Here is a 24,114-nt window from a genome sequence, read left to right as displayed (position 1 = left end):
TGGAAGACAGGTGGGACTTCAGGGCACTGAGAACTCTGTGTCTCTGCTGCCATCCCTGCCTTGTGAAATCCTAGGTATCCTCTAGAAACATGCAGGGAAACACCTCCCTTATACCTGCAAACCAGCACACTACTTTGTGCCACTGGACAAGACTTTATCCATCAAACCCCAAAATTTCTCACATTCGCAAAATCCTGACCACAGTGGCATAGCAGGCAGTGGGCACAAACTGGCAGATCAGCCACTGCAGCATGAAGTTCAGCTTCCCAGTACATCAGGCAAATCTTTGGGCCATTTGCTGGAATCCTGAGCCTACCAGTGCCTATGCTGCACAGATGTCCTCAAGACATACAAATCCAGAGTTTTTGGAAAGTATCAGCTTTACAGCCCATGCATGGAGGGACTGTGCAGCACATGTATGGCTGTGTCCTGGGATCACTGGTCTTGCTCAGCATGTGCCTTAGGGCTGAGTTATGCAGGCATGGTGCTTGTGTCCAGGATTTCCAGATGTCCAGTAGTTCATCTGTTCCTCAAGGATCAGACAAAACTTGCAACATCTTCAGATTTTACTGAGGACAAAGCTTTTGCGTAAAAAGGCAGCTGAATCTCTCTCACAACACGTAGGTTAGTAGAGGACTCTGTGGAAAAACTTTTGTTTCCTGGTGCCATGAATGTGCTAGACATGAGCTCTTTGTGGAGAGTAGACACAGCCTTCAGCTGCCAGAGCACTGGGTCCCTGCAGCTGCCAGGAGTGGGACATTCTGAAGGGTGCTGACAAAACATTAAGTGCCATATTCTCTCCAAAAAGAAAAAGGGGAGAAACAAAATCGTGTGATGCTGATCACCAGGCCAAAACACTGAACTAAAGTTTAATACAACAGTTTTCAGGGTGCCAGGAAGTGAAGAGGGATATTGTACCTATGCAAATCCCAGCTGGTGGGTTGACACATCCTAAACACTGTGCTCTGTGAGAGCTGCCAGCACCTGAAGAAGCACCTTTACTCCTCTGTCGCTGGGAAGCTCTTATCTTGCTTTGACCAAGCATACACAATACAGCTTTGTTTTGGGCGATACCTCCCAGATGAACGGCCTCTTAGAAGTGCTTTGAGGAATTAAATGAGTGAAAACAGTAGGAGAGGGAGAGGGAGAGGGAGAGGGAGAAGAGAGGGAGAGGGAGAGGGAGAGGGAGAGGGAGAGGGAGAGGGAGAGGGAGAGGGAGAGGGAGAGGGAGAGGGAGGGACAAAAACTTGTGCTGCACTACAGGAGGCAAAGTCAGTGGATACTAAACCCACTAAATAAGGAGCTGGCATCTATGTCAGACTGAAAGAAGCAAATGTGTGACCAGGCTCCCTGCCACCAGAGGCACCTCAAGACAATGGCTCAGTCCCAAAGTGGGAATCCACTTCACTGTCCCCTGTGTCCCTGCTGCAAGGGTGGGGATGCTTGCAGGTGCTATCCAGGTGCACCTGCTAAGCAAGGTGTTGCTTGCAGATGCTATCCAGGTCTGTGGTGCTCCAGCCTCCACCTCCCCACACACCTAGCTCAGGCACATCATCCTCATCCTCCTGGTATGGCCCATGGCCCCATCTCTCTGCAGTGGGTGTGTTTCTGCACAGGCATTTTTGGGAGCCCAGCAGGTGATGGTAACAGACAGTGTGTCCTCTCCTTCCTTTTGCCACTGCATTTCTGCAGCTGAGTTCAAATCCTGCTTCTTGCAATCCCCTCTGGTCTCTTTGGTTGATGGGAGATGCCAGGTCTTTCTTGTGTTGGGCAAAGGGTCGCTCTGGCTCAGTGCAGGCTGGGCATCTGCCTTAGATCCTGGAGCTGAATCAGGCCAAGGGCAGTTTGCATGAATGGAAATCCCCCTGGTTTTATTGACTTTGAAGCCTGGAAACACCTGCCTGTTGCTCAGAGAAACAAGGCAGGCAGGATAAGGGTCTGGCAGCACCTCCCCTTTGTTCCATGTCCTTCCTGGGCACCCTTTGGAGCCCAACCCTGCCAATGCCCTGTGCCCCCATGGCTGGTTAGGAGTTGGCCCTGTGAAAATCAAACATCAAAGGGCTCTTCCAGCAAGGGCTATTTCCACATCAAATGCCTACCTCCAGTCCTGAGCCATTGGGGAGAGAGCTCTTCATAAAAGGAGAGGGAAGATTAATATTATTTTTCAAAAGTATAATGGGAGGTTTTCACTCCCCAAGCACTTCAGAGTTGGTTTTTGCACAAAGCCAGAATAATTTCAACCCCAAAGGAAAAAGAAAAATATGTTAGAGGAGGTTATAAATGCCTGAAAAAATAGTTGGTCTGAATAGAAATGTTCAGGTCACTGTCACTTTTGGGGCTGGAAGAGCCTGCTTCTGGGAAAGCCTGACTTTCCCACAGGAATGCTTGTCCTCCATCCTCACTCAGAGCAGCAGGGTTGTTCTGGATGCCTGCTTGAGCACAGAAAATGGGCAAAGCCAAAGATGTGCTGTTGGAACTGCACACTGGTGGGAACAGGAAAGAGAGGACATGGGATGGAGAAGAGGCTGGAAGCACTCTGTTGGGCAAGTGGAACAGGGAAAACCCCTCTGTGAAGTACAGCCCTCCCTGAGACTTTCCGAGAGAAAGGCGGCATGAATCCGGCCGAGCGACAGGCTGGCAGCATGCCTGGAGCGTGGCAGAGCTCTGCCTTGGAAAGGCACCTGCAGCCTCAGCATCTTCCTCTTACAAACATGCCACAGCATCACGGGGGAACCACAGTCCTGAAGCCTGACAGCCAGTTTCTGCTCTGTGAGCATGAGCCATTGGGCCAGACGAGTGTATGAACAATTATTTGATCATTTCCACTGCAGGAACCGACTTGACAAATACCTCCGATTCACAAGCTTGCAGTCTGCTTCTGAAAAACCAGACTAGGAGCAAGCTTCCACCCTGGAAAATCCCTTGCCTGTGTCTGCTCTGCATCCTTTCCCATGCTGGGAAAGGTTGGGCAAAATGCAGAAGGTGCCATGGAGCTGGCAAAGCTGCTCTGGGGCAATATCCCCAGGCTGGTGGGTCAGGCAGGGCTTAGCCCCTGGGAGGTGGTCTGTCCTTGAGTGACTTAGTGCCTTACTTGTTTTCTGCTTCTTGGTCATTCAACAGAATGAAATTTTGCTAGTGTGTTTTGCTCACCTTCCTCTGGACTTGGGGTACAGATGTGACACAAAGTGTGGGACAATCCTTGCAGCCCCAAGCCTCACAGTCTCGGGTGACATGCAACCCTCAGTGATTTTCTCCTGAAAAGTGAGTAGGGAGAAATTATTTGTGGATAAGGAAATGCAAAATATGATCCTGAGGGCTCAGGGAAACTGTTAGGTAAGCCAAATCTTGCCTTTCCCCAATGCTTGAAGTTACCAATCCATGAAAAGGGGCTGGAGCAGGCATCTTCACCACATAAATCCCACTTAAGCCATAATGAAAATGCTTCAGTAGTGCTTCAGGTTCATCTGCTGGCCACCATAGGGACAAAGGCTTCACACTGTCCCAAGAAAGCAGAAAAATCCCCCAGTCCCTCCACTAGAGACTGGAACAGATGGCCAGAGGGCAGTGATGGGAGAAAGCAGCAGCAAAAAGGTAGGTTGGGCAGCAGTTTGTGGGACTATGCTGGCATCACTTTGTAACCCAGTATGCTTCCTCTCCAGCTTTCCTGTGCACCTGGAGCCAAAGGGGAGGGCAGATGCTTCTCCCCTCCCCTAGACACTGCCTGTCACCAGGAAGGTGGGGGAGCCCCGGGAAAGTGGCTTCGTGCTGATGCCGGGGTCAGACACGCGTCGGGTCAGTGCTGGGAAAGCCAAGGGGTGCTGGAAACAGGAGACGCCTGCGGCAGGCGACGGTGCCAGGAGGACACAGCCAGTTTGCTGCCCGCGGGACTGCGAATGCCCTGCCCAAAACAACTCACTCAGATTTACTGTAAGCGGCAGCCCGGCCGGCCATAGCTTGTGGTGAACATACCAGCCCTGCCTGCAGAAAGGGCTGCGGAAGCCAAGCTGGCCCCTTGCCCGGCAGGCTGGAGGAGGGGAGTGGGGTTGCTCTGCAGCCCTGCCCCGGCACAGCACCCTCAGCCCTCACCCTCTGCCTGCCGCAGGCCCCAGAGCCTGCTCCAGAAACACACGAGGAGGATTTTCTCTTACCAGGTGCTTTCTGCACCCAGCGTAAAGACAGGGTGATGCTGTGGATGGAGCCCCCATATTGATCCCACTGCGGCGGCACTGGGGCAGCTGGAGGAAAGGCAGGGAATTCCTGACTGCGGCAGAAGCCCCTTGAGCGGCACAGCAAAGGGACTCAGAGGCCAGGCTGGGTGCCACTGGCTGGCAGCCAGCTCATCCCTGGGCACTTGGGGCCACAGCCGAGCCGGGAAACCCCCCGGCTGCACCCAGCTTCCTGCCTTTGTGCGCGGAGCCGGTGGCGGGGCGGTGGCAGTGGGATGGCTGCCATCATGTCACCCTGGCCCGGGCTGCGATGGAGGCTCGGTGTCCCTGCAGCCCGAGAGGTGCTGCCGGATGGAGGGAGACCACGCAAAGTCTGGCTGAGGGGACTTGCCGTCCCCTCCCACGCAGCCGTGCCGGGAGGGAAGTTTCCGATACTGCCGGCTTCCCAGAAGTCAGGGGAGGTTTCATCCCTGGCTCTGCTATCTCAGCTCACGCGTCTTTCCCGGCTCAGCCTGTGACCCTGGCGTGTGAGGCTTGGTGCCAGCGGCATGGGGCGAGACCAAGGGTGGGCAGCCTATCGGGCCAGGCTATGTGGAGCCAGACACAGAGCTCCGGCCCTTGTCCTGGCCGCTCTCCCAGTCAGACCATTTTAGCTGGTGGGTCTCTCACAGTGCCACGTGCTGCCCAACACCAGCCAGCTCAGTGACATCAGCACGTGCCACGTCCCTGTCCCCCTGCCCCGAAGCCTCACACCAAAATCCCCTATTGAGGCACTGTGACCCCCAGCAGTGTCACAGTCACTGTGCTGGGGGTGCCATAGGGATGTGCTGCAGGGCCAAGGGCCAGTTTTGTCTCTCCCCTTGCCAGCATGGATGCAAAGCATCCTGCAAGGGAATGCTCAAACAGGGAGGGATTCTGCTGGCATGAGCCACAGAGCTGGTGCCCACCAGTGGGCATTGTGCCCTGGGCTCTGAGGATCAATGTGCCTGGCCCTGTGCAGGCAGTGGAGAATGTCGCTGCTCCAGGGTGGGATGGGGGAATCAGGGGACATGGGCCATGTGTCAGGGGATACAGGGTGTTCGGAGTATGGCCATATCCTACAACAGCCATTCCAGCCTTGCCCAGCCACCCAGCACTGGCTATGGATGTTTTCTGTTCTTACAAGAAATCCAGCTAAAAACAAGAGGGGCTGTACTAGCCACATGGCTCCTCCAGAGCTTTTACCTCTGCTCTTTGTTTAAGCAGCAGAGATTTTTGCTCAGAAATGTCCAATTTTTGCTCTGCATAGGCTCTAATTTTGAGGTCTCAGGGACTGAAGGCCTCCTGGCACCTTCCCATCCCCTGTCTGTCCTGACTGCAGGACCTGTCGCCAGAAAAAAACTGAGTCTGGGACTCAAATGTCTGGCCCAAACCTGAGAGGAGGAGCGCTGACCCTGACCTGTGCAGCCCTCCAGCACCAGCTCAGGCTTAACTCTCTCCTCTGCAGGAAGATTTGAAGCCTTCCAGTTAAATCCGGGAAGGAGTTAGCAAGTCTTTGTGGCAGGCGGATTAGAGGCAGAGGTAAATGCTCCTGCTAAGTGTAATCTGGCTGGTTAAAAGCTCAGCTCAGCCTCTATCCCAGCATTGTCCTTGCTTCTTGTAAGAGACAATTCTGCAAACACAGACTTTTCCTATTGCCACGCAAGGCAGTGGCGAGAGCCTGTTGCCCTCCCCCTATCCCCAGGACACCATTAGGATTTATTACCACCCCCCCAGTGCCCTCCTTTCTCTGGGGTGGGTTGGACACTGGCAGCCTCTGATCCTGCGGGTGCAGCAGGAGGGAGATTACAGCTCGTGGGGCCACAGGTCAAGGCAGGTAAAGGCAGCAGAAGCTCCTGATGTTGGGGAAATGGGACTTGGGGCAGAGCCAGAGCTCTCTTTCACCCCACAATCCAGGGGTTCCTAATCCAGGGGTTCCTCCAATCCCGTACCCTGGGCAGCCCTCTGGATGGGATGGTGTAGGAGCTAGGAGGGGATAGGGACTGGGAAGCTAGGAGTTCTGCTCACTGGGGAGCATATAGTAACTCAAACCAGAAATTTAAAATTATCATGACTATGTAAAAATAGTTCACAGGTACCTGGTTCTCTCTGAAAACTTCTGTTCTGGAGCTGGTGGCACTAAGGGGGTACAGGAGGGTGGCAGTTCCACCTGTGGCCTTTCCTACCCTGGCCATCCCACCCCGTGACAGGAGCATCTCTGTCCCTGCTGGTGACAGGAGCATCTCTGGGCAGTACTAGCCAGGACCCTGTGTGCCAACCTCAGGAGTTTGTGGGTGTCCTGGAGAGTGTCCCTTGCTCCCACAACTGGAGGGTGCACAGATGATCTCTCCCAGAGGATTATGGCTGAACTGGGGGGCTTTCACAGGAAGCATGAGGAGGCAGGGATCAGGGTCTTACCAGGATTAAGGTATTTTCCATGCATTTAAACTAGTTGTCACGAACCCAGAGCTGACCCAGAGCACAGCACCTGGGGGACAGGGGAGAAGAGTGGGGAGAAGCTCATGCCCACCCCAAAACCTATCCCAGGGCTTGCAGGGAGCAGGGGGGAGGTGGCCACAGAGGCTTGGAAGCCCCCAAAGCCCCCGAGATGATTTGTGGTTCCCAATTTGAGGAGAGATGAACCCTAATGCTGCATGACCCCAGTGAGGTGCTTGCTGATGGAAGAAAGCTTGGGGGGCTCGAGGGGACAGCAGCAAGTCCCAGGGAGACAGCAGAGCCCTGTGCCCTCTCTGGGACCAGGACAGAGGGGTCCATTGTGGGAGACGTGAGAGCTGGGTGGCTCCAGGAGCTTGGTAACCTTAATCCTCCCTTGGATTAATGCTTAGGGGAGCTGGGGACAGTGTTTAAACCTGCCAGAGTGAGCCCTCGAGTTGAGTGCAGCCCTGTAGCGGGGTCGGAAGGGGAGAGAGGGCACAGGTTGAGGACCAGAAGAGGGTTAGGCAGTCCTGTGACCTAATCTGACATGCAGCCTCAGATTCTGGGGGCGTGTTCCTGGGCTCTGCCCTCCCTGGGAGCAAAGGGATGGGCAGTGTGAGGACCAGCTATGTGCCAGGGTCACGTCTGGCTACACTGCCTGGCTCTGAGAGGCTGCTGCAGCTCTGGCTCTGCAGGGCCACTGCAGGCTGAACCCCTTGAGCCAGCCCAAGGTGGAAGCCATCTGCCCTTGGAAGGATTCTCTTCTGGGGGAATGTCTGCCTGTAGTGAAGTGTCTGGGATGAAATCCCTCTCTCAGGATAAACTGGCTTCCCTGGAGCTGAGCTTTCAGCCTAGCTCAGAGGAGCACTGCAGGGATGCTCAGGGATGCTCAGACAGCCCATGTTCCTACCCCCACAGAACCCAGACTGAGCCCAGACCCCAGCAGAGGATCCCCTAGCTTGTGGCATTAGGAGCCATCCTCCTCTGTAGCCACTGGCCGTGCTGGGGGGCTTGCAAGGCCACACAGAGGCAGAGCAGCCCCAGCTCTTCCCCTAAAGCACCTGGTCCCAGTCTACAAGGACCCCACACCAGTCCCCAGCCCCAGCTGAGCACAAATGGCACATGGATACCGTTAGAGGAGGTTCCCAGCCCCGGCAGTGTGGGTACAGCTCTCTCCTGGTTGCAGCTGTTTTGCTAGGCATCTGGCTTCATCATGAAGGTGCCCTTGGACCCCAAGGACTAGTTGTACTTCCTCTGCCCCTCCAAAGGCTTGGCCCCTCATTAGAATCCCCTATTCTGCACCTAATTCAGACCATGGCCCTATGCTCCCCAAACCTGCCACCAGTCCCAGGGAGATGCCACCGGACATTGTCATCCATCCTGATGTGCCCAGTGTCACCTTGGGTGCCTCCCTGGTGGGATGGGAGTGGCCTTGCAGGGGCTGCAGGTGCTGTGTGCCTGTCCCCTGGGGCAGTGAGGCAGGATGGGATGTACTGTCCTAAGTGGCATCTTAACTAGATCTGATCCAGCCTTGCAAAGCCACAGCGCCTTCAATTCCCTTAGCACTCCAAATCTGCTACTGTGCATCTAAGCGGATTATTTTAAATACCCCATGATGGACTGCTCCTTTGTAATATAAACCAGCCTCATGTGTCCCATTCCCCTCCTATTTGCTGTGATTTAGCTGCAGCTGTGACAGCTAGAAGTCTACCCAGCTCCCCCTGCTCCCTAGGAAACATCCCTTGTACCAGCCCCTTCCCCAGATCCTCTCTCCCCTGTGCTGCTGGATCCTGGAATTGCTCCCCTCCACGCAGCCTTTCACATCTTGGGGTGAGTAATGGCTGTAGGATGTGCTACCCCAGAGCTGCTTCATCTCTATCCAGAGCTGAGCCCTGCACCAGCATCACCCCACCTGCACCTCAGGGCCAGGTCGTGCTTTCACCCAGAGAGGGGCCGTGCAGGAGCCCTTTTGGTTGGGTTTTGCCAGTTTTCAGGTTTTTTGCTTGAGCTGGCTGGCTCTGACACCTCAGTCCTGCCATGAAGTCAGCCAAGCGAGAGTATCCTGCCTCCCACTCCCACTTGAGGGGGGGTTTGGGGAGCACAGGGGCTGGCCTGGAGCCCACCCAGCCCCACTCGGCAATGGCAAAGAAGCCGCCACTTTTCCAAGCGCTCCCCTTTGGGGCTTGTCTGATTAATGAGGGCTTGTTATTTCCAAACTGTTTGAAATCATGTTTATTTTATCTGCCGCTGGATTCCTCTGACTCAGGGCTCATCGTTAACTGCCAAAGATGAGTGACAGATCCTGCTAATTACAGCTAATGATGGCCTTAAAGGATCTCTGCACACACACGTGTGTTTGTGTGCACACATGCCAAGGGCCATTTATAATTTAAAGTGGGAAGAGTCGTTAGCATAAACCATGCCCGGATTAATTGCAGAGAGCGGCCTCTCCAGGGAGGATGTTCACCAAGAGGTTGTGGTTTCAAGCACTGGATGCTGAGGACAGCAAAGGCTGCCTGGGCAGTGGCAGCATGGTCCTGAGCCGAGTGTCAGCCTCGGGGACACCAAATCAAATGCACCACCCAGGAAATATTTGGTGCAGAGCAGTTGGTAGGGACTGGGGATACCAATATGTGGCATGGACACGAGAGGCTCAGAGCCATGCAGGGCCAATGGGAGCTGTGTCCAGCCCCTGGAAGAGCTCTGTGGGGTGTTGTCTAGTTGTGAGGAGGACCATGCCCAAGAGACTCAGTTCTCCCACAGTTTCTGTGGGAACAAGCAACTAGAGGAATGGGAGACTTTTTATGGCTTTACTGAGGATAAAGCTGCAGGAGCACCAACCCCTTACTAGACACCAGAAACCTCACCTGGGGGGTTGAGGTTAGTAGTGCCTTCACTTTGGGGAAACCTCTCCCCTCTTTAGTCCCTGAGTAATCCAGCCCTGGAGTGATGACTTTGGTTTTATGTTTTTCCCCAGGAAGAAAAGAGGGAGGATGGAGACAACAAGGCTTTTCCCCACCCCTGGGCTGGAAAATGAAGAATGAGAAGCAGTGGCTGCAGGAGCTCGTGGCCACCACCCTGGAAAGGGGATGGACAGAGTGAGCTCATACCATGGACAGACTGACTGGGGGCTTCCACAGTGAGGTTTGTTCCAAGCCCTTCCCTAAACCAGCTCTTCACTTGCCTGGGCTTTCACCCACTCCTGCAAAGAGGGCACACAGGGACAGACCCATGCATCCCCTGGCTCCATCTCCTCATCCTTCCCACTCCTTGGGGGTCCTAGTGATGCCCTTGCCCCTCTCCCAGTCCTGCCATCTCATGGAACTGGTATCCAGAAGGAAACCAAAAGCTGTTCCAGATGGCAGAAGGCTCAGCAGAGCAGAACAACTTATTCCCCAGTCCTTATCTTTCTGCAAACCAAATCCACCTTTCTTGGAAAAAAGTAATTCAAGCTCCTCAGTCCTCCTTGGAGCTGGTGAGCAGCAAGAGCGAAGCACCAGCACCAGCTCCCCAGGGAGGGGAAGTGCCATCCTGCAAAGTGCTTCTATATTGGTCTCTGCCATGAGCAGGTCTAAATTGGAAGTGATGGCAGCAGCAAGCGCCGGGATGCTGAGATGGACTCTGGGGCCTGCACAAAGTGATTTCAGGGTTGGCTGTGCTTGGCCCGGGGGATGCCTGCCAGCACAGGACACTGCAGTTCTAATCCCACTAAAAGCTGGGTGGAAACAACTTGGACAAGTGCTTTTGTCATCCTTGCTGAAAAGACCAGATTCCGGTCAAGACTGATGGCTTGTGAATTTGTCTAGGATCTTTTGAATTGTTCTGGTCCCCAAAACACTCAGGTTTCTCTTTCTGAAACATCCCCAATGTTTCCGTTTAAGGCTCCTGCAGAAGCAGCTGATAGGAGCTGCAGAGCAGAGCTTCCTTCAGACATGTACAGCCCCTCGGTGGTTGTGACTGTTCCTGAAACTGTCCAGGGAGGCTGTGGGGCAGGGCCAGCTCTGGCTTGTACTTTTTGCATTACCAAACCCCTGCCACTGTCCTCCAAACCCTGTTCACTCAGAGGTCCTGGGCGTTCGTGCTCTCCTGACCCCACTGTCCCTCCTGGCATGGCTTCCTTTGCTGTGGTTCCCCACTGGCATTTTACAAAGCCTTCTCCAGGCCACCTTCCCCATAGCTTTAAATCCCACTGGAGCAGGCTCAGGAGGCAAGGAGAGATGCTCTGGAGGAGACACAGGCTGGGAGCAGGAAGGACTGTCGCGGAAACGAGAGCAGTGCCAGCCATGCTGGGTACCCGTTTCACCACACTCAGCACCATTTTGCTGCAGACCCAGAGCTCTGGCGGCATTGGTGACCTTGGGGACATCAATCGGTAGACTCCATGTCCATGGTACATGGAGCTGTACAGCCCACAGGAAATGGGTGGCTTTGAGGTCCCAGGGCAACTTTGAGGTGTGCAGAGCTGAGCAGTCACTCCCAAGTCCAGGTGATATGTTTTTCCCTCTATTTTTCCCTCTATGTTTTTCCCTGTGGCCAGGGAGGGTCAGAGCCATGTGAGGTGTGGGGCACATGACAGGGCAGGCCATCATGAGGTCCTGGGTCTGGGCACTGTGCTACAAGCTGCTTGCTCAGCAGTGTGCTGAACGCTGCCCAAATAGCCCCTGTGATCACCATCACCCAGTGAAAGAGCCCAATTGCAAAGAAAACAGGGAAGCAGCTGAAAAAATAAAGGCGTTGCTATGGCACTGTGAGCACCAGGTCGGAAATTTGGGTTGGTGCCGAAGCACAGCCCCGAATGCTCCTCCTGCCCCAGGGTATGAAGAGCCAACACATGGAGAGAGAAGCAGAAAGAAGAGGTGCCAGAAGGAAGAGGGAAGACACTCTCCTGGGGTGGGCAGTCAGGGCTTCTGGGTCCTCCAGGTATTTGGGAAGAGCCAAGGATGCTGCAGCCACATCTGTGTGGTGTGAGGTGAAAATCTAGCCCTCACTCCCTGTCTCCTGGGGATGACACGATGGCAGGCTGTTCAGTCTCTGTGGGTACCCCAGCCCCTTCACCACCTGCAGCCCTCCCCAAATGCCAAAAGTATCCAAACGTTGGAGAAATCTACTTTGCCAAAGAATGGCCACAAGTTCCCAGAGCCTTGGTGTAGCCCTGGCCACGGGGCAGTGACTTTTTTGAGCTGAAAGATGAGTAGAGACAAACTGGGCAGACACAGCTTTGCTGGGAGAGCTGGAAGGTCATGCAGCCTCGAGGTCAGGATCAGAGGCAATGCCAGTGCCTGCCTCGCAACCCTGCACGTACTACTGGCAGACTGAGACTGCCAAACTCATTGCACCTCTGCCCTGTGCCTCTGGTTATCTCCAGCATCAGGTGGCCTGGGGCAGGACAGGTCATGGCCCAGCTCGGTGGCCCTGGCCCTGGTGGCGTGGGCAGGGTGTGGGTGGAGGCAGCAGTCCCTGCCCTATCTGCCAGCCTCTGGGATTAGCTGTGCGCATCGGGAGCAGCTCTAGCAGTGCCTGGGTAAGAACAGATAGACACAGATAAGGCAACCTGAATCCTGGGGACGGCGAGCCAGCTTCATTAATCCCCGTGCATCCAGGCACTGACGAAGATGCTATCATCTCCTTTCCCTCCCCAGCAGCTTACATGTGGCTGTCAGTCCTGGCTCACGCAAGGACAAAACTCGGCGCTTGCATGGGTGGCCCCTCTCTCCCAGAGCTGCTAAGTGGCTCCCATGGGGACACTACTGGTACAGGGACACAGCTGATGCAGGGATGCACAACCCACACAAGGATAGAGCTGGTATAGGCATCCACAGCCAGCGTGGGATCCCAGAGCCAGTACAGAGAACTATGGACAGGGCAGGGATGTGCAGCCAGCATGGAAACCACCAGCAGTATGAGGAACACAGCCGGGATGGTGACCCAGCTGGCATGGGGACACATGTGGGGAGACCCTGTAGAGCCCTGGGGCATAGTGATGCTGCAGGGCAGAGGATGACCTGCAGCATCACCCACCCCTGTGATGACTTGGGCTCCATCCCCACATCCCTACCTAGGCTCCAGCTCTCGAGCTGCAGCGAGCAGGAGGGTTCAGCACTGTGCAGGCACACGGAGGGAGAAAAGCACTGCCAAGCCCCTGCTGTGTCCCCATCGTTGGCACGCTGCAGGCTGCTCGGGATGGGTGCAGCACGGCACTCCCCATCCCGTTAGCGCCGGCATGAAAGCGCCGCCGCTGCGGCAGCCGGGCCTGGCCGTGATCTCCACTTCCAGGTAAACAGATGAAACAAGCGGCTCGCCTTCCCTCCCCCCGGCATTCCCGGCCACACAGACCCACCATTCAGCCCCGCCGCCCCGCACAAACCTCCAGTGTTTGGGAGAGGGCTCCTGCTCCCGGTGGAGCACCGGGGGGGACACGCTGCGGCCGGGCAGTTGACACCTGGCCAGGCTGGCGCGGGGCCAGCGGGCGCAGAAAGGGACGCTGTGTTTTGGCCGGATCCTGCCGTGCTAGGGCAGGGGCAGAAAGGACCCCTTGTGCTCATGGGACCCAGGGATGCCCCCATGGCTTGGCTGCAACCAGGGTCCCATGAGGCTGTGGCTGTGGTCACCAGTGGCTCCGTGGGGTGGGAGCCTAAAGGGGTGAGGGGGTCAAAGGTGAGGATGGCTTGCTGCCATCCAAAAGATTTGCAGAAACTCACAAAAGCAGTGGGGACGATTAACCAGAGGCACATGCAAGTGATGGCAGAGGCAGGAGCAGGAAGCAGCTTTCCCTGGGCATCACCTTGCGGTTTACAAAGATGAGAAAAGAGTGCCAGCTCCTGCCCATTGAGCTCTTCTCCTCCTCCAGCCTCTCAACCCTCTCCCCACATTTTCCTAGGCACTGCTGGAAGTCCATCCTGCAACACGGCCTGGGATGCTGTGGCCACAGAGGGGGTCCAGAGGGCTGCTCATCCCTCCAGGGAGCCTGACACCAAGCTGAGCACATCCCTGCCTCAGCCATTATGGCTAGGGGCTAGGCTGAAATGGAGGGGGGAAAGCAGGAGGCAGAGCCATGATGCTCCAGCATCCCAGCTGTTCCTCCTGCCTTTTCTATCACCCAAAAGCAGCCATAAGTGCTGTTGCTGGGGACATTGTCCCCTCCTCCATGCCTGGCACCTTCCTCCCTTGCTGTCCCTGAGAAGGTGGTTTTCCTCCCCAAGGAATGCAGGGAAAGCATTTTCCACCACGGCAGATGAAAATGGATTCCAATCCAATTTTACCCTAGTACCACTTCAGTGATTTTGATGGAGCTGCTCTGGATGGGTGCCGGTTGGAGCCAGAGGACAGCTGTCGTGGCTCCATAGACCAGGGGTTTCTTATCTGTGTCACCTTTGATTACTGTAATTGAAATCCTGCTCTGATCTGAGCCATGCCCGAATGTTTCTGCTGCCTGTGCGGCTCTCGGCTCGAACAGCAAAATGACGTTAATAGATTTTAAAGCCAGGCAAGGCCTGTAAGAGCATTTCTGCCTGACCTCCCGGATAGCAGCCGACAGCCACCGCTTACCCCAGCCCCGCGCTCCGCTGCTGGCACAGCCCTGTCATCCCCCTGTGACTCATTTTCCCTCCTGGAAGCACAGATCCTGCCTTTCCCCAGAGCTGCTCATGTGTCTGTGTCGGGTAGCCTGCCTCCTCCCACCCCTTCGGAGCAGAGCCGGAGTGCTCTCGAGGGAGGCAAGGTCCAGGGGTGCTGGTGGGATCACGGGGGGATCAGCTCCCCTACTCCAGAATGAGATTCCCCATGGGAAGCTTTGCCCTTTTCTGGCATCTCCTGGCCAAAAGGGCAGCAGGGGGCCATGCTACTGCCTATCCTCTGCCAGGCAGGAGGCAGGGGATGGAAATGCCACTGCACAGGAGAGGATGCTCCTGGCTTTGGTGCCAAGCTGGACAATCAGCTGTGGCTGGCGGTGTGACCGGTGCTTTGTCACCCTCCCCATCTTCTTTCATGAGGCTGCCGGTGGTGTTTAGCCAGAGCCACTGCAGAAAGGGTGAGTCCAACCCAGACAGTGTCTGAGGGCCAGAGCTGGGAGGACACGCATGCTGGCACACACATTCCCGCAGTCTGGCTTGGCGAGCAGCCGGCACAGGGAGCGAGCCAGCCATGACCGGTGTGGGACAGCAAAGCTGGTGGTTCCCTCTGGGTTGGGGAGGTTTTGCTTAGTCAGTCCTCTGAGAGCTGCCCTCTGGAACAGGCAGAGGTGTCCCAGGTTCAAAGCTCCATCTGAAGAGCCCTGCAAACCCTGCCCATGCCCGACAATCACCCTGAAACCCCAAGTTTTTCATGCTAGCAGCCGAGAGCCGCCAGCGTGTGCTGACACAGCAACCTGGGCTTGCACCAATGATGATCTGACAGAGCCATCCCAAAACTTCTTGTGCTGGCCAAAGGGAAGGCAGGCTGGCCAGACAGCAGGGCACTCCAGCACACTGTCACCGGCACACAGTCTCCCCCTGAATCCTGGCTGGCTGAGCAGCAGTGTTTCCTCTCACGCTGGCGGGTCATGGGCCGGCGGAACACACAATGCTTGGGGTTATCCAGGCCTTATCAGCTCTGGCCACGCAGTGCCGGCAGGAAAAGGGTTTCAATCCCAGCCAAGCCCTGTTTCCGTCAGAAGCCATTCCCTCTGTCACGAGGGAGGGCTGGACCATGCTGTGCTTTTGACACTGCGACCAGTGGAGCTGGGCTGTGGGGAGAGCAGGACCACAGGGCTCTCACACTGTACCCCAAAAGCATTGCCAGGGTCCCTCCTTGTGCCAGGAAGTTGTTCCTGCCCCGACTTTACACAGCAGAGCTGGTGGCTCCCAGGAGAGGGGCTGCCATTAGAGCATGCAGCAAAGGCCTGGGCTGGCTGAGACATCCCTTGCTGGGGTTTACTGCTCCCCACCCCAGGAAGGCATTCCAGAGCTCTGGCATGCCAGGAAAATGCCTGGTCAGAGCTGTACAGGCAACCTGAGAAATTCCACAGCAAAGGTCACTGCTGCCAGCCACAGGGGGGAAACTGAGGCATGAGGAGATAACATCCTCCTCAGGGCTGCCCCAGCTTCTTAAAAGTGACTGGAGGAAGATGACGGTGGCACAGGATCTCTCCTATTTCCTCATCCCAAAATCACAGGACCGGGGAATGCCCTGTGAATGCCCAGCCCCAGCTCCTCCAAACCCTGGAGCAGCACACATGGCATGGAAAGGGGAGCTGCTGGAGGCACCGGCAAAGGCTGGGCTTGCTGTGATCCCTTCCCGTTCCATGATTAATTGAACACAGGCTAAAATTAGCTGCGGAGGCAGCACCCCTGGGGTCTCCCAGCAGCATCCCACTGCCCGCTGGCTGCCTGCAAGTTGGTCAGGCAGCAGCTTCCTCCCAGCTGGGCACCCTGGGTGTTTGGCAGACCCCCATCCTCTGCTGAAGGTGGGAGCATTGCCCCTGGCTCCATGGCACAGCTCCACACCTCTCGCCTCCCCCCTGCTGCCCTTCTCGGAGGCTTTTCCCTCTCTGGATTCACCGGGCAGGGCTGCGTCATGAGGAGCAGCTGGGAAGGCACAAGGCTGCCTTTTGGGATGGCAGGAGTGTGGATCCCCGTCATGTTCCTCCCCATGCCTTCAGGGATCTGTTATTTTTAGCCGCTCTCCCTACCTCATGTTGCTAGCTCGGCTCTGGCTCTTTTCCCTCCCCTTCCCCAGCGTTAATTTGTTTTCTCTGTATTATTTGCAGATTCGGGGAGGCAGAACGAGGTGTTTTGGCACAGGGGACCACTCAGCCATGGCTTCGTTGTGCCGCTCTCCACCCAGGGTTTTTTAGTTGGGTTTACTGCTGGCTATTTTCAACCCACACCAGCAGCTCCAAGGGGATGAAACACCAAGGGGTAATGCAAATTTGAGGTTCCCTGTGGCTGATGTGCCAGGCTAGGTGGGAGGAGGCTCACGGCTGTGCAGGGATGCTCCCATGGAGGCAGGGCAGCACCTGGACACAGCCCCCAGCTGCACCCTCTGTGCTGGATTACACACCAAGCCCCCTGCTCCCTCCTGACCCCCTGCACATCCAAGTCTGCAACCTCCATCGTGACACACAAGCTGGGGAGAGCGGGAGGCTGGGCTTTTCCCTTGGATCCAGAAGAAAGCAAACAGGGAAAAAGTTAATTAAAAACTTCAAAGCCAGATCCTTCTAATTTGGCTTAACACGGCAGTCCTGCTCAGTGTTGATGCTGTCCCAGAGGTGCCTGAATGGGGCTCAGGCTGGGAAGTGCCCAGAGTGTCACATCACAGGATGTTCACAGGATTGTCACCCACCACTGCTACCCCTGCAGCCCTGCTGAGCACTGCTGAGGGGGTATGGGGTGCCATGGAGCTGGGCTTGGGGCTGGGCATCTGGGGTCCAACCTTCCCAGAGGCTGGATTCTGAAGCCACTGGAAGGGTGATTCCATGGGGAAGCTGTGCCTCAGTTTCCTGACGGCCCAGGGCTGCCAAACCTGCTTGTTGGGAAGGTGTTTTCAAGGCACCTGGGCTGGGACTGATCCCCATCTCCCAGCACATGTGGCAGAGCAGGGCAGGGCTGGGGGTCCTGGGGGGAAGCAGGGGGTGTCTGCCTCATCTGGGTCCAACAAAACAGTGGCCCTGATCCTGTAGTGAGGAGGGGACCCTAGCACTGCTGGTCCTGTCCCCTCCAGCCACTTCTCTGAAGGAGGAAGGGGACATCTTCCTTGCCCAGTTCTCACTCCTTTCTCCAAAAGGAGCCAAAAATCCTCTCATTTTTTCCTGAAAGCTACGTCACAGGACGGCGATGCTCCTGCCCAAGCACTCTGCAGCCTTACTCTGCCTCCTGCCCCCGCTTTTGGGTTTTTTTGGTGGTGGGTTAAGGGTTTATTTTCAGAACTTTGGTCTGCATGGTGAGTAAAGGCATCCTGCTGTCTGAGGGCTAACGGCTTGTTGGAGAGATAATAAAGCAAAGGGGAGTAAATTAAAGTGACTATAAATAGCACCAGGAGAGGAAAAGGAGATGAAGTCATCTTCCTTCAGCTGAGCTGGTATTTGCATCACTTCTTCCCTTTGCCTTCCCCTGCCCCCTCACCCTGCTCGGGAAACAGTCCTTTCCAGACACTGGGATCCTGCTGTGGGCTGTCTGTGCCCCCCTGGGCCACCATAGGGCTGAGAAATGTCCCCCTGGAGTGTCTGCCCAGTGCTGGGAACTTGCTGGGAAGCACAGCAAGGTGGCCTGAATGCAGTCACTCAGCCCCAGGCTCCAGCTTTGCCACGAGTCTCTGGCATTGCCCTATGCAAACCAGCTCCTCCAGCATGACTCCAGTGCTGCATCCCAGGAAGAACTTTCAGAAGCCATCAGAGCCATCAGAGACCCATTTTCTCCTTTGCAGCCCACAAAGGCAGTTAAAGAGACACACACCCCTCACCTAGCAGCATCTGGAGGAAGGCATGCTGCAAACTCAACAACAGCAAGTTCGCCCAGAGAAGCCCCTCCAGGAACCAAATTCCATTAATTTACGTTTTTATTCTTTCAGATTTTAACATCCACGACTCAAAGACTCCCCCATCTGTCCCAGGACACATGGGAGAGGAGGTATCCTGGCCCTGCGGGAGCCTCCCTGGAGTTAGCAGAGAGCTTCAGATCTCTCCCAAAACCTCTCCCTGCCGAGGAGGCCACTGTCCCTGCAGCCCCAAGCCCCTCAGCTGCCCCCTCACATGAGGTATATTTACATCTGAGTCAGAATGAGGTCACACCACGGTTTCCTTATGTCAGCTACCGACTCCTATTCCTGTGCTATGCGCACACAGCCGCCGTGTTATTGCAGGGTATTTATAGCTGTTTTACATGTATAATTATAAAACCACAACTCCACACACGCACGAAAATAATCACGGTGCCGGGATGCAGGGGAGTGGGGCCAGGGTGATGGGAGCAGGACCAGGGCATGGACAGCACCACTAATAATAATTCTTTGCACTTTATATATAGCCCCTTTCATCCACAGCTCTCCAAATCGCTTTGCAGGCATTTAATTAAGCTTCCCAACATCCTAATGTGATGACAGCCAAGTAATAATATCCTCGCTTTTAGGTACAAAGAGAGGGGAGGTGGCGGGACTTGCCTGAAGTCCCACAGCAAGTCCAGGTGTCCTGTGTCCTGCCCCACACTTGTGGGGTGCCAACAGGGGAGATTTTGACTCTGAAAGGGGATGAGGACCTCAGGGTCCTGCCCAACCCCTCTGCTCAGTTTGGGGTGGTGACAACCAATGACATTACAAAGTCTGGGGCCGGCAGTGGTGACCCCAGGGACTGCTGGGCTGCAGCTGCCCATCAGCTGGATCAGCAGGTGGGAGAGACAGATGTATCCTGACAAACTCATGGGTGAGAGCTCGGGGCAGAGCAATAAATGAGATGACAGGTCTGAAAGGGCTGATTTATGAGGAATATTAAGAGTTGTAATCCTGCCTGGCCTGGCCATCCCCCAGGGAGGCAGGGTGGTGACAAGGACCCAGAGACATCACAAACCAACAGGATTCACTGGGGACAGTGCCAACACATCTCCAAGCAGGAGGGCTGGAAGCAATTGTGGCTCTCAGGCATCTGGGCAGCTCGGTGTGGGGGAACAGACGGGTCTCAGTGCCAGCCTGAAGATGGGATCCTGCAAGGATGGGTCTCTGTGGTCCTCAAGGTCTGCAGTTTGTGCCTCCCTGAGCACCCTCCCTGCTTCCCATGTACATCCCTGCTTGGAAAGGCCACTTGCCCCCCATTCTTGGAGTGCTGCAGAGAGCACAAAGGAGCATGTGCTTCAGTTTTGGACACTGATGGGATCACAAGATGCCACCCAGCAAGAGGGACACGGCAAGAGAAGGTGGCCAGCAGAGCAAAAGACTGAAGAGGTGCTGGAGACAAACGCTGGTGTTGGTGATGAAAGGGGCAGGACTGCAGCCCTGGGGGTGAGGCTCATTAACATCTGCAGGAAAACCCCTCCTGGCTGCTGTCCATGCAGGGAGAGGTGGGGACAAGTGCCTGTCCTCACCCCCACCCTGGCGATGCCCTGTGGGGGAAGCAGCAGTGGATGCAGTGTGATTCTGCACACATGGGGACTAAATGGAAGTCAAAAATGATAAACCTTGATGGGATCCTGCAGCAAGCACCATCCTGCCATTTTATGGTCATGCTGCTATTTTTTCCTCCCAGATTATATCCAGATCCCTGCTCACTGAAACAAGCTGCACATCAGCCCTCCACCAAGAGCCCCCAAGATGGGGGAGCAGAACCTGTTTGCATCACAAACTCAGGGACCAGAGCGCAATGATGAGACATGAAGCCAAAAAACAGCTGCAGACCTTCTGAGGGGCTGCAAAGAAATGCCCTAAAATCAGTGTCTCTGAGGAGAAAGGAGAGGGAAATGGGAGAGGAAGCCCGATCAGCCTGGGCACTGCCACAGGGACACAAGCACCTTCTTGTCACTGCCACTGAAACTGCCCCATGACCTGTTGTTATCACTGCCCTGAATGTCACACCCCCTGTCCCCCCTCCGCCGCCAGCTGGACATCTCTTACCAGGAGCTGCTGGCAGCTCTGCCACCTCACTGGCCATGATGAAGGACTCGAGGATCCTTGCACGGAGCTCAGGGCCTGCCTCGGTGCTGTGAGGAGAAGGAGAGGTGTGTGAGGATGCCAGGAGTTCAACCTCCCTGGAGACACCCAACCCCTTGGGACAATAGCATGCTGCCCCAATGGCTCTGCTGTGGGACAGAGGCAATGCTGTGTGTCCCAGTCCCGTGTGTGCACCATGCCTGGTCACCTTGGGAATGGGTGTGATGTCTGACCACCACAGCTGGAATGGCAACTTCCACATCTGGCCTCCCCCTTCGGAGAACCCTGTGGCTAGGGCAGTGGTGTGCTGTCACACAGCAAACCCAGCTTTGTTAGGACCAGCCTGTCCATGGGCATCCTCCTGTCACCCGCCCTGTCCCGTGCGTGGCAGGGGAGCTCACCTGGCTGCCGCAGGGCAGAGGAGCAGCTCCCCGAAGAGCTCCCCGAGGAGGCGGGGCGAGAGGCGGCTGCGGTGGCTGCCCTGGCAGAGGCGGCAGAAGTGGCGAGCGAGCTGGCGCAGGAGCAGTGCCTGGGGCTGTGGCAGGGCCGGCGGGGCCAGCAGGGCTCTGGCTCGCTGGCCACACTCCTCCAGGCCTGGGGTCTCTGCAGCAGAAGGAACACAGGAGAAAAATGATCAGTTTGGGAGTTTAGGGCATCCCCTTGCCTGTTGTGGGAGCCCAGCACCTGCCAGCACCCATGGCATAAGCTGTGGTAGTTCTCTACTCCCCCGAGAGACCCCAAAAAGCCTGACCTCGCCCTCTCCTATAACTATTTCTTTGCAGCCCATCCACTCCCAGACAGCCCGTGGGACTCATGGATATCCTAGGATGTGCAGAGATGACGTCTTCAGGATCTTGGCCACCTCTTTCTGGGGTTTGCCTTACCCACTCACTCCACCCCAGATCAGGTTGTCAGGTGCCTTTAGCACATTCCCCCTCTCAGCACAGCCAGGAAGGGAGCTCAGGGGGCTGAGCTGCTCACCTGGTAAGGGCTGCACCTCAAAAATCCCTCACTTCTGCCTGAATGGAGAAGAGTGAGAGCCCTGCCCTGGTGCACAGCAAAGCTATAGTAAAGGCAAAGCAAAGCAGAGAAGATCTGCTGAATTTAAAGGCTCAGCCCTCCCTTGCAGGAACAGCAAGTTGGGAAGGAAAAGGCCTTTTAGGAAGTAAAAATAATGTGCCCCTGGGCTGCAGATGGGGCTGCAGTGAGCCTCATGGTCTCACACCCCACGAAACACAGCCCAGGGAGGGCTGACTGGGGTACAGCTGCTTCCAGTGATACTGGAATTGCCCCTGTGAATAAAATCAGGCACGTAATGGCACTGCACATCACGGAGGTACTGCCAGAAACACCATCGGGTGCCCCGAGCAGCCCATGAGCTCGCACCAGTCCCTGCTGCCCTCTGGCAGTCTTGGCTGGGGCTCCCCGGTCTTGTGAGCTGTGAGCTCAGCGCCCTGGGACTGCGATCCTGCCCCAGGCACAGGAAACAGCCACTCTCCAGCCATCCTCCATTCCTGCCTTGTCCCAGCCCTTTTATCTGCTGGGGACAGGGAAGTCCCCAGGGCTGCGTTGCTCTCAGCTGGCTTCAAAGCCCTGCTCGGCCAGGGGCTGATTCAGCTCCCCGCGGCTCTTTGCACCAGGACTGAGGCTTGGCCAATGCCCAGCCAGCCCCCGACATCCCTCCTTGGAGCCAGGGTGTACCGGAGCTGGAGGGGCAGGGGCTGGGATGCCCTCCAAAGCAGGTCCCAGCCTTGTTGGTGATGGGGTGTTTGTAAGCCCTTGTATCCCACAAGCTGCTCCTGAGGGATGTTTGGCTTTTCTCCAGGCCTCCCCTGCTGCAATTCCTGGTTTTTTTGCACTTTTTTGCACCTAGAGGATCCTGCAGGAGAAGGCTGACAGCCAAGGGGAGAATTTGAGGATGTTTTCCCCCTCTTTTTGAAGGTGGTCATCCTGCTGCTTACCCAGCTCTCAGCCTCCAGCAGGGCAGAGGAATCTTGCAGGGCAGGCTGCCAAAACCTAGCACCGTCTCCTCAAAGACTTATATTTTAATTTTTTCCCCAGAGAAATCCTCTTCCCATTGGTTTCCCCTCCGTTCTGCCCCCTCCTCCTCCTGCCCCTGTTGTGCCAGGAGCAGAGCCCGCTGCAGCACAGGCTGCAGGGAAAGGCGCTTCCCTTTGAAGTTGCTTAACGAGGCAACCCAGCTAATTGCTTCCTAATTGCGTTTTTATCCTTGGAAGGGAGGCAGCCTTTGATTTCTCCTCTGACGGGTGAGGGGAAGGCAGCTTCTCTGTGCCACCAGCCCCAGGGGTATTTCTTCTGGCTCTGTGTCTCAGCACAGGGCAGGGAGGATGGGGTGTGAGTTATCCCTCACCTTGTCCGTGTGTCCCTCCTGCCTTGCTGGAGGCCACAAAGAGCCCGTGGGCTGTTCCTGTCAGGATGTGATAGGAAAAGGCCACGCTGGTCTGGCCACGGGTGATCTTTTAGTGCCTCTTAAGGCAGCCGAGAAAGTGATCTGCCCAAGCACTAATCTGGCTTAGGATGGGGAGGTGATGCACAGGGATGGAGGATGCTGCAGCAACCAGCAGTGACGTGAGAGCTGCTGTGGAAGGGGAAATCGTGGTTTCACAGGCAGCAAGAGGTTCAGGTCCTGTCTAACACAGTGGGCAAGGGCTTCATGTGTCTCATGGCACCTCAAGCTGGGAGGGGCTGAGAGGCTCTATGAGGACTCACTTGAAATGGGTTTTGGTCCAGGCTCACTGTTGAGATGGACTGAGGGCTCTGCTGACCTGGGTGTGAGCCATGCTCTGTTTATTTGAAAAGAAATCAAATAAAACCAAAACCTTGATAGTCTCATACATTTGCACAGAGGCAGAAAAGCTTGCAGGGATCTAAAGGCATTTCCTAATGGTACTAAGCTGGAAAAGCTGAGAATTTTCTGTGCCCATATAAAGCCAGGAGTTAATGAGATTACAGGAAAATATTCCCAGGCAGCAGAGCCAAAATATTATAATAACGCTTTCTTCTGGGGCCAGCATCACCCAGCCTTGGCAGCTGCCTGTCCTGGCAGGCAGCACCTCCTCCTCTGGGCACTGCAGAGGGAGAAGACCATGCTGTGGTGAGGGAAAATCAACCCCCTGGATCTCCCCTTCTCCCAGAGTATCTCCCAAATATTCCCATGCTGCTCTGGTGCAGGTGATGTTCCCAGTGGCCCTTCTCAGAATCTGCCCTTAGTGCAGCACTTGGCAGGGGATGGGGTCAGAGCCACCCTGGAGATGATGGAAAGCCTTTCTGGGGGCTTCCCAAAGTTTCTCCAGCCACACAAAGGCCCCAGGTGTGGGGGAGCCCAGCTGTGCTCACCTTGAGCCATGTGCACCAGGTCACTGTAGAGAGCTGCAGGGATGAGGGGCATGGGCAGCTCCTGGAGGTACCACTTCAGGGCATCTGCCAGCGTCTGGGCCTCGTACAGGTCCATGTCCACGGCTGAGGCATCTGCAGGGAGAGACACAGAGGCAACCCTGAGCCTGAGGTTCTTCCCCTCTGGCACAGAGCTCGGAGCTCTACCATCCCTGTGGGCCTTCCTCCAGACATTGAGGATTTCTTCCCCCATGCCCCCATCTCCCCAGTGTGGCTGCACATGATTTCACTGCCACTGCTCCCCCAGCAAACATTCCTGTCCCAATTTCCACTGACCCTGAGTTCCACGTGCCCAAGGAGAGCACGAGGCAGCATCTCTGCTTTGTGTGAACTGTTCATCCAGTGTGTGGCACATGGAGTGTCACCATTCCACTGAGGTCCCACTGCAGGATAGGACCCATGGGAAGGACTGAGCAACTGCCCCAGGAACCGTCCAGCCAGGTGCCATGTGCCAACCCCAGCCCAGCGGGAACTG

The 24,114-nt window shown here is 55.9% G+C and overlaps 1 protein-coding gene across 2 annotated transcripts in view; it reads right to left on the bottom strand.

The window, feature by feature from the left end:
* The window catches only part of PIK3R3 (phosphoinositide-3-kinase regulatory subunit 3), a 78,034-nt gene that overhangs the window by 40,247 nt on the left and 13,673 nt on the right, over positions 1 to 24,114 (bottom strand). For both annotated transcript variants that reach the window (XM_085067698.1, XM_085067699.1), the window contains exons 5-7: positions 23,583 to 23,714; positions 20,627 to 20,828; positions 20,190 to 20,275 (exon numbers count right to left, since the gene is read on the bottom strand). In XM_085067698.1, coding sequence (XP_084923824.1) covers positions 20,190 to 20,275; positions 20,627 to 20,828; positions 23,583 to 23,714 — 420 coding nt within the window. The remainder of the gene's footprint in view (positions 1 to 20,189; positions 20,276 to 20,626; positions 20,829 to 23,582; positions 23,715 to 24,114) is intronic.

The sequence above is a fragment of the Lichenostomus cassidix genome, chromosome 8 (genome assembly GCF_008360975.1).
Source record: "Lichenostomus cassidix isolate B80296 chromosome 8, HeHo_3.0, whole genome shotgun sequence".
In the NCBI taxonomy this organism is placed as follows: Eukaryota; Metazoa; Chordata; class Aves; order Passeriformes; family Meliphagidae; genus Lichenostomus; species Lichenostomus cassidix.
This window is presented reverse-complemented; position numbering and strand designations above follow the sequence as displayed.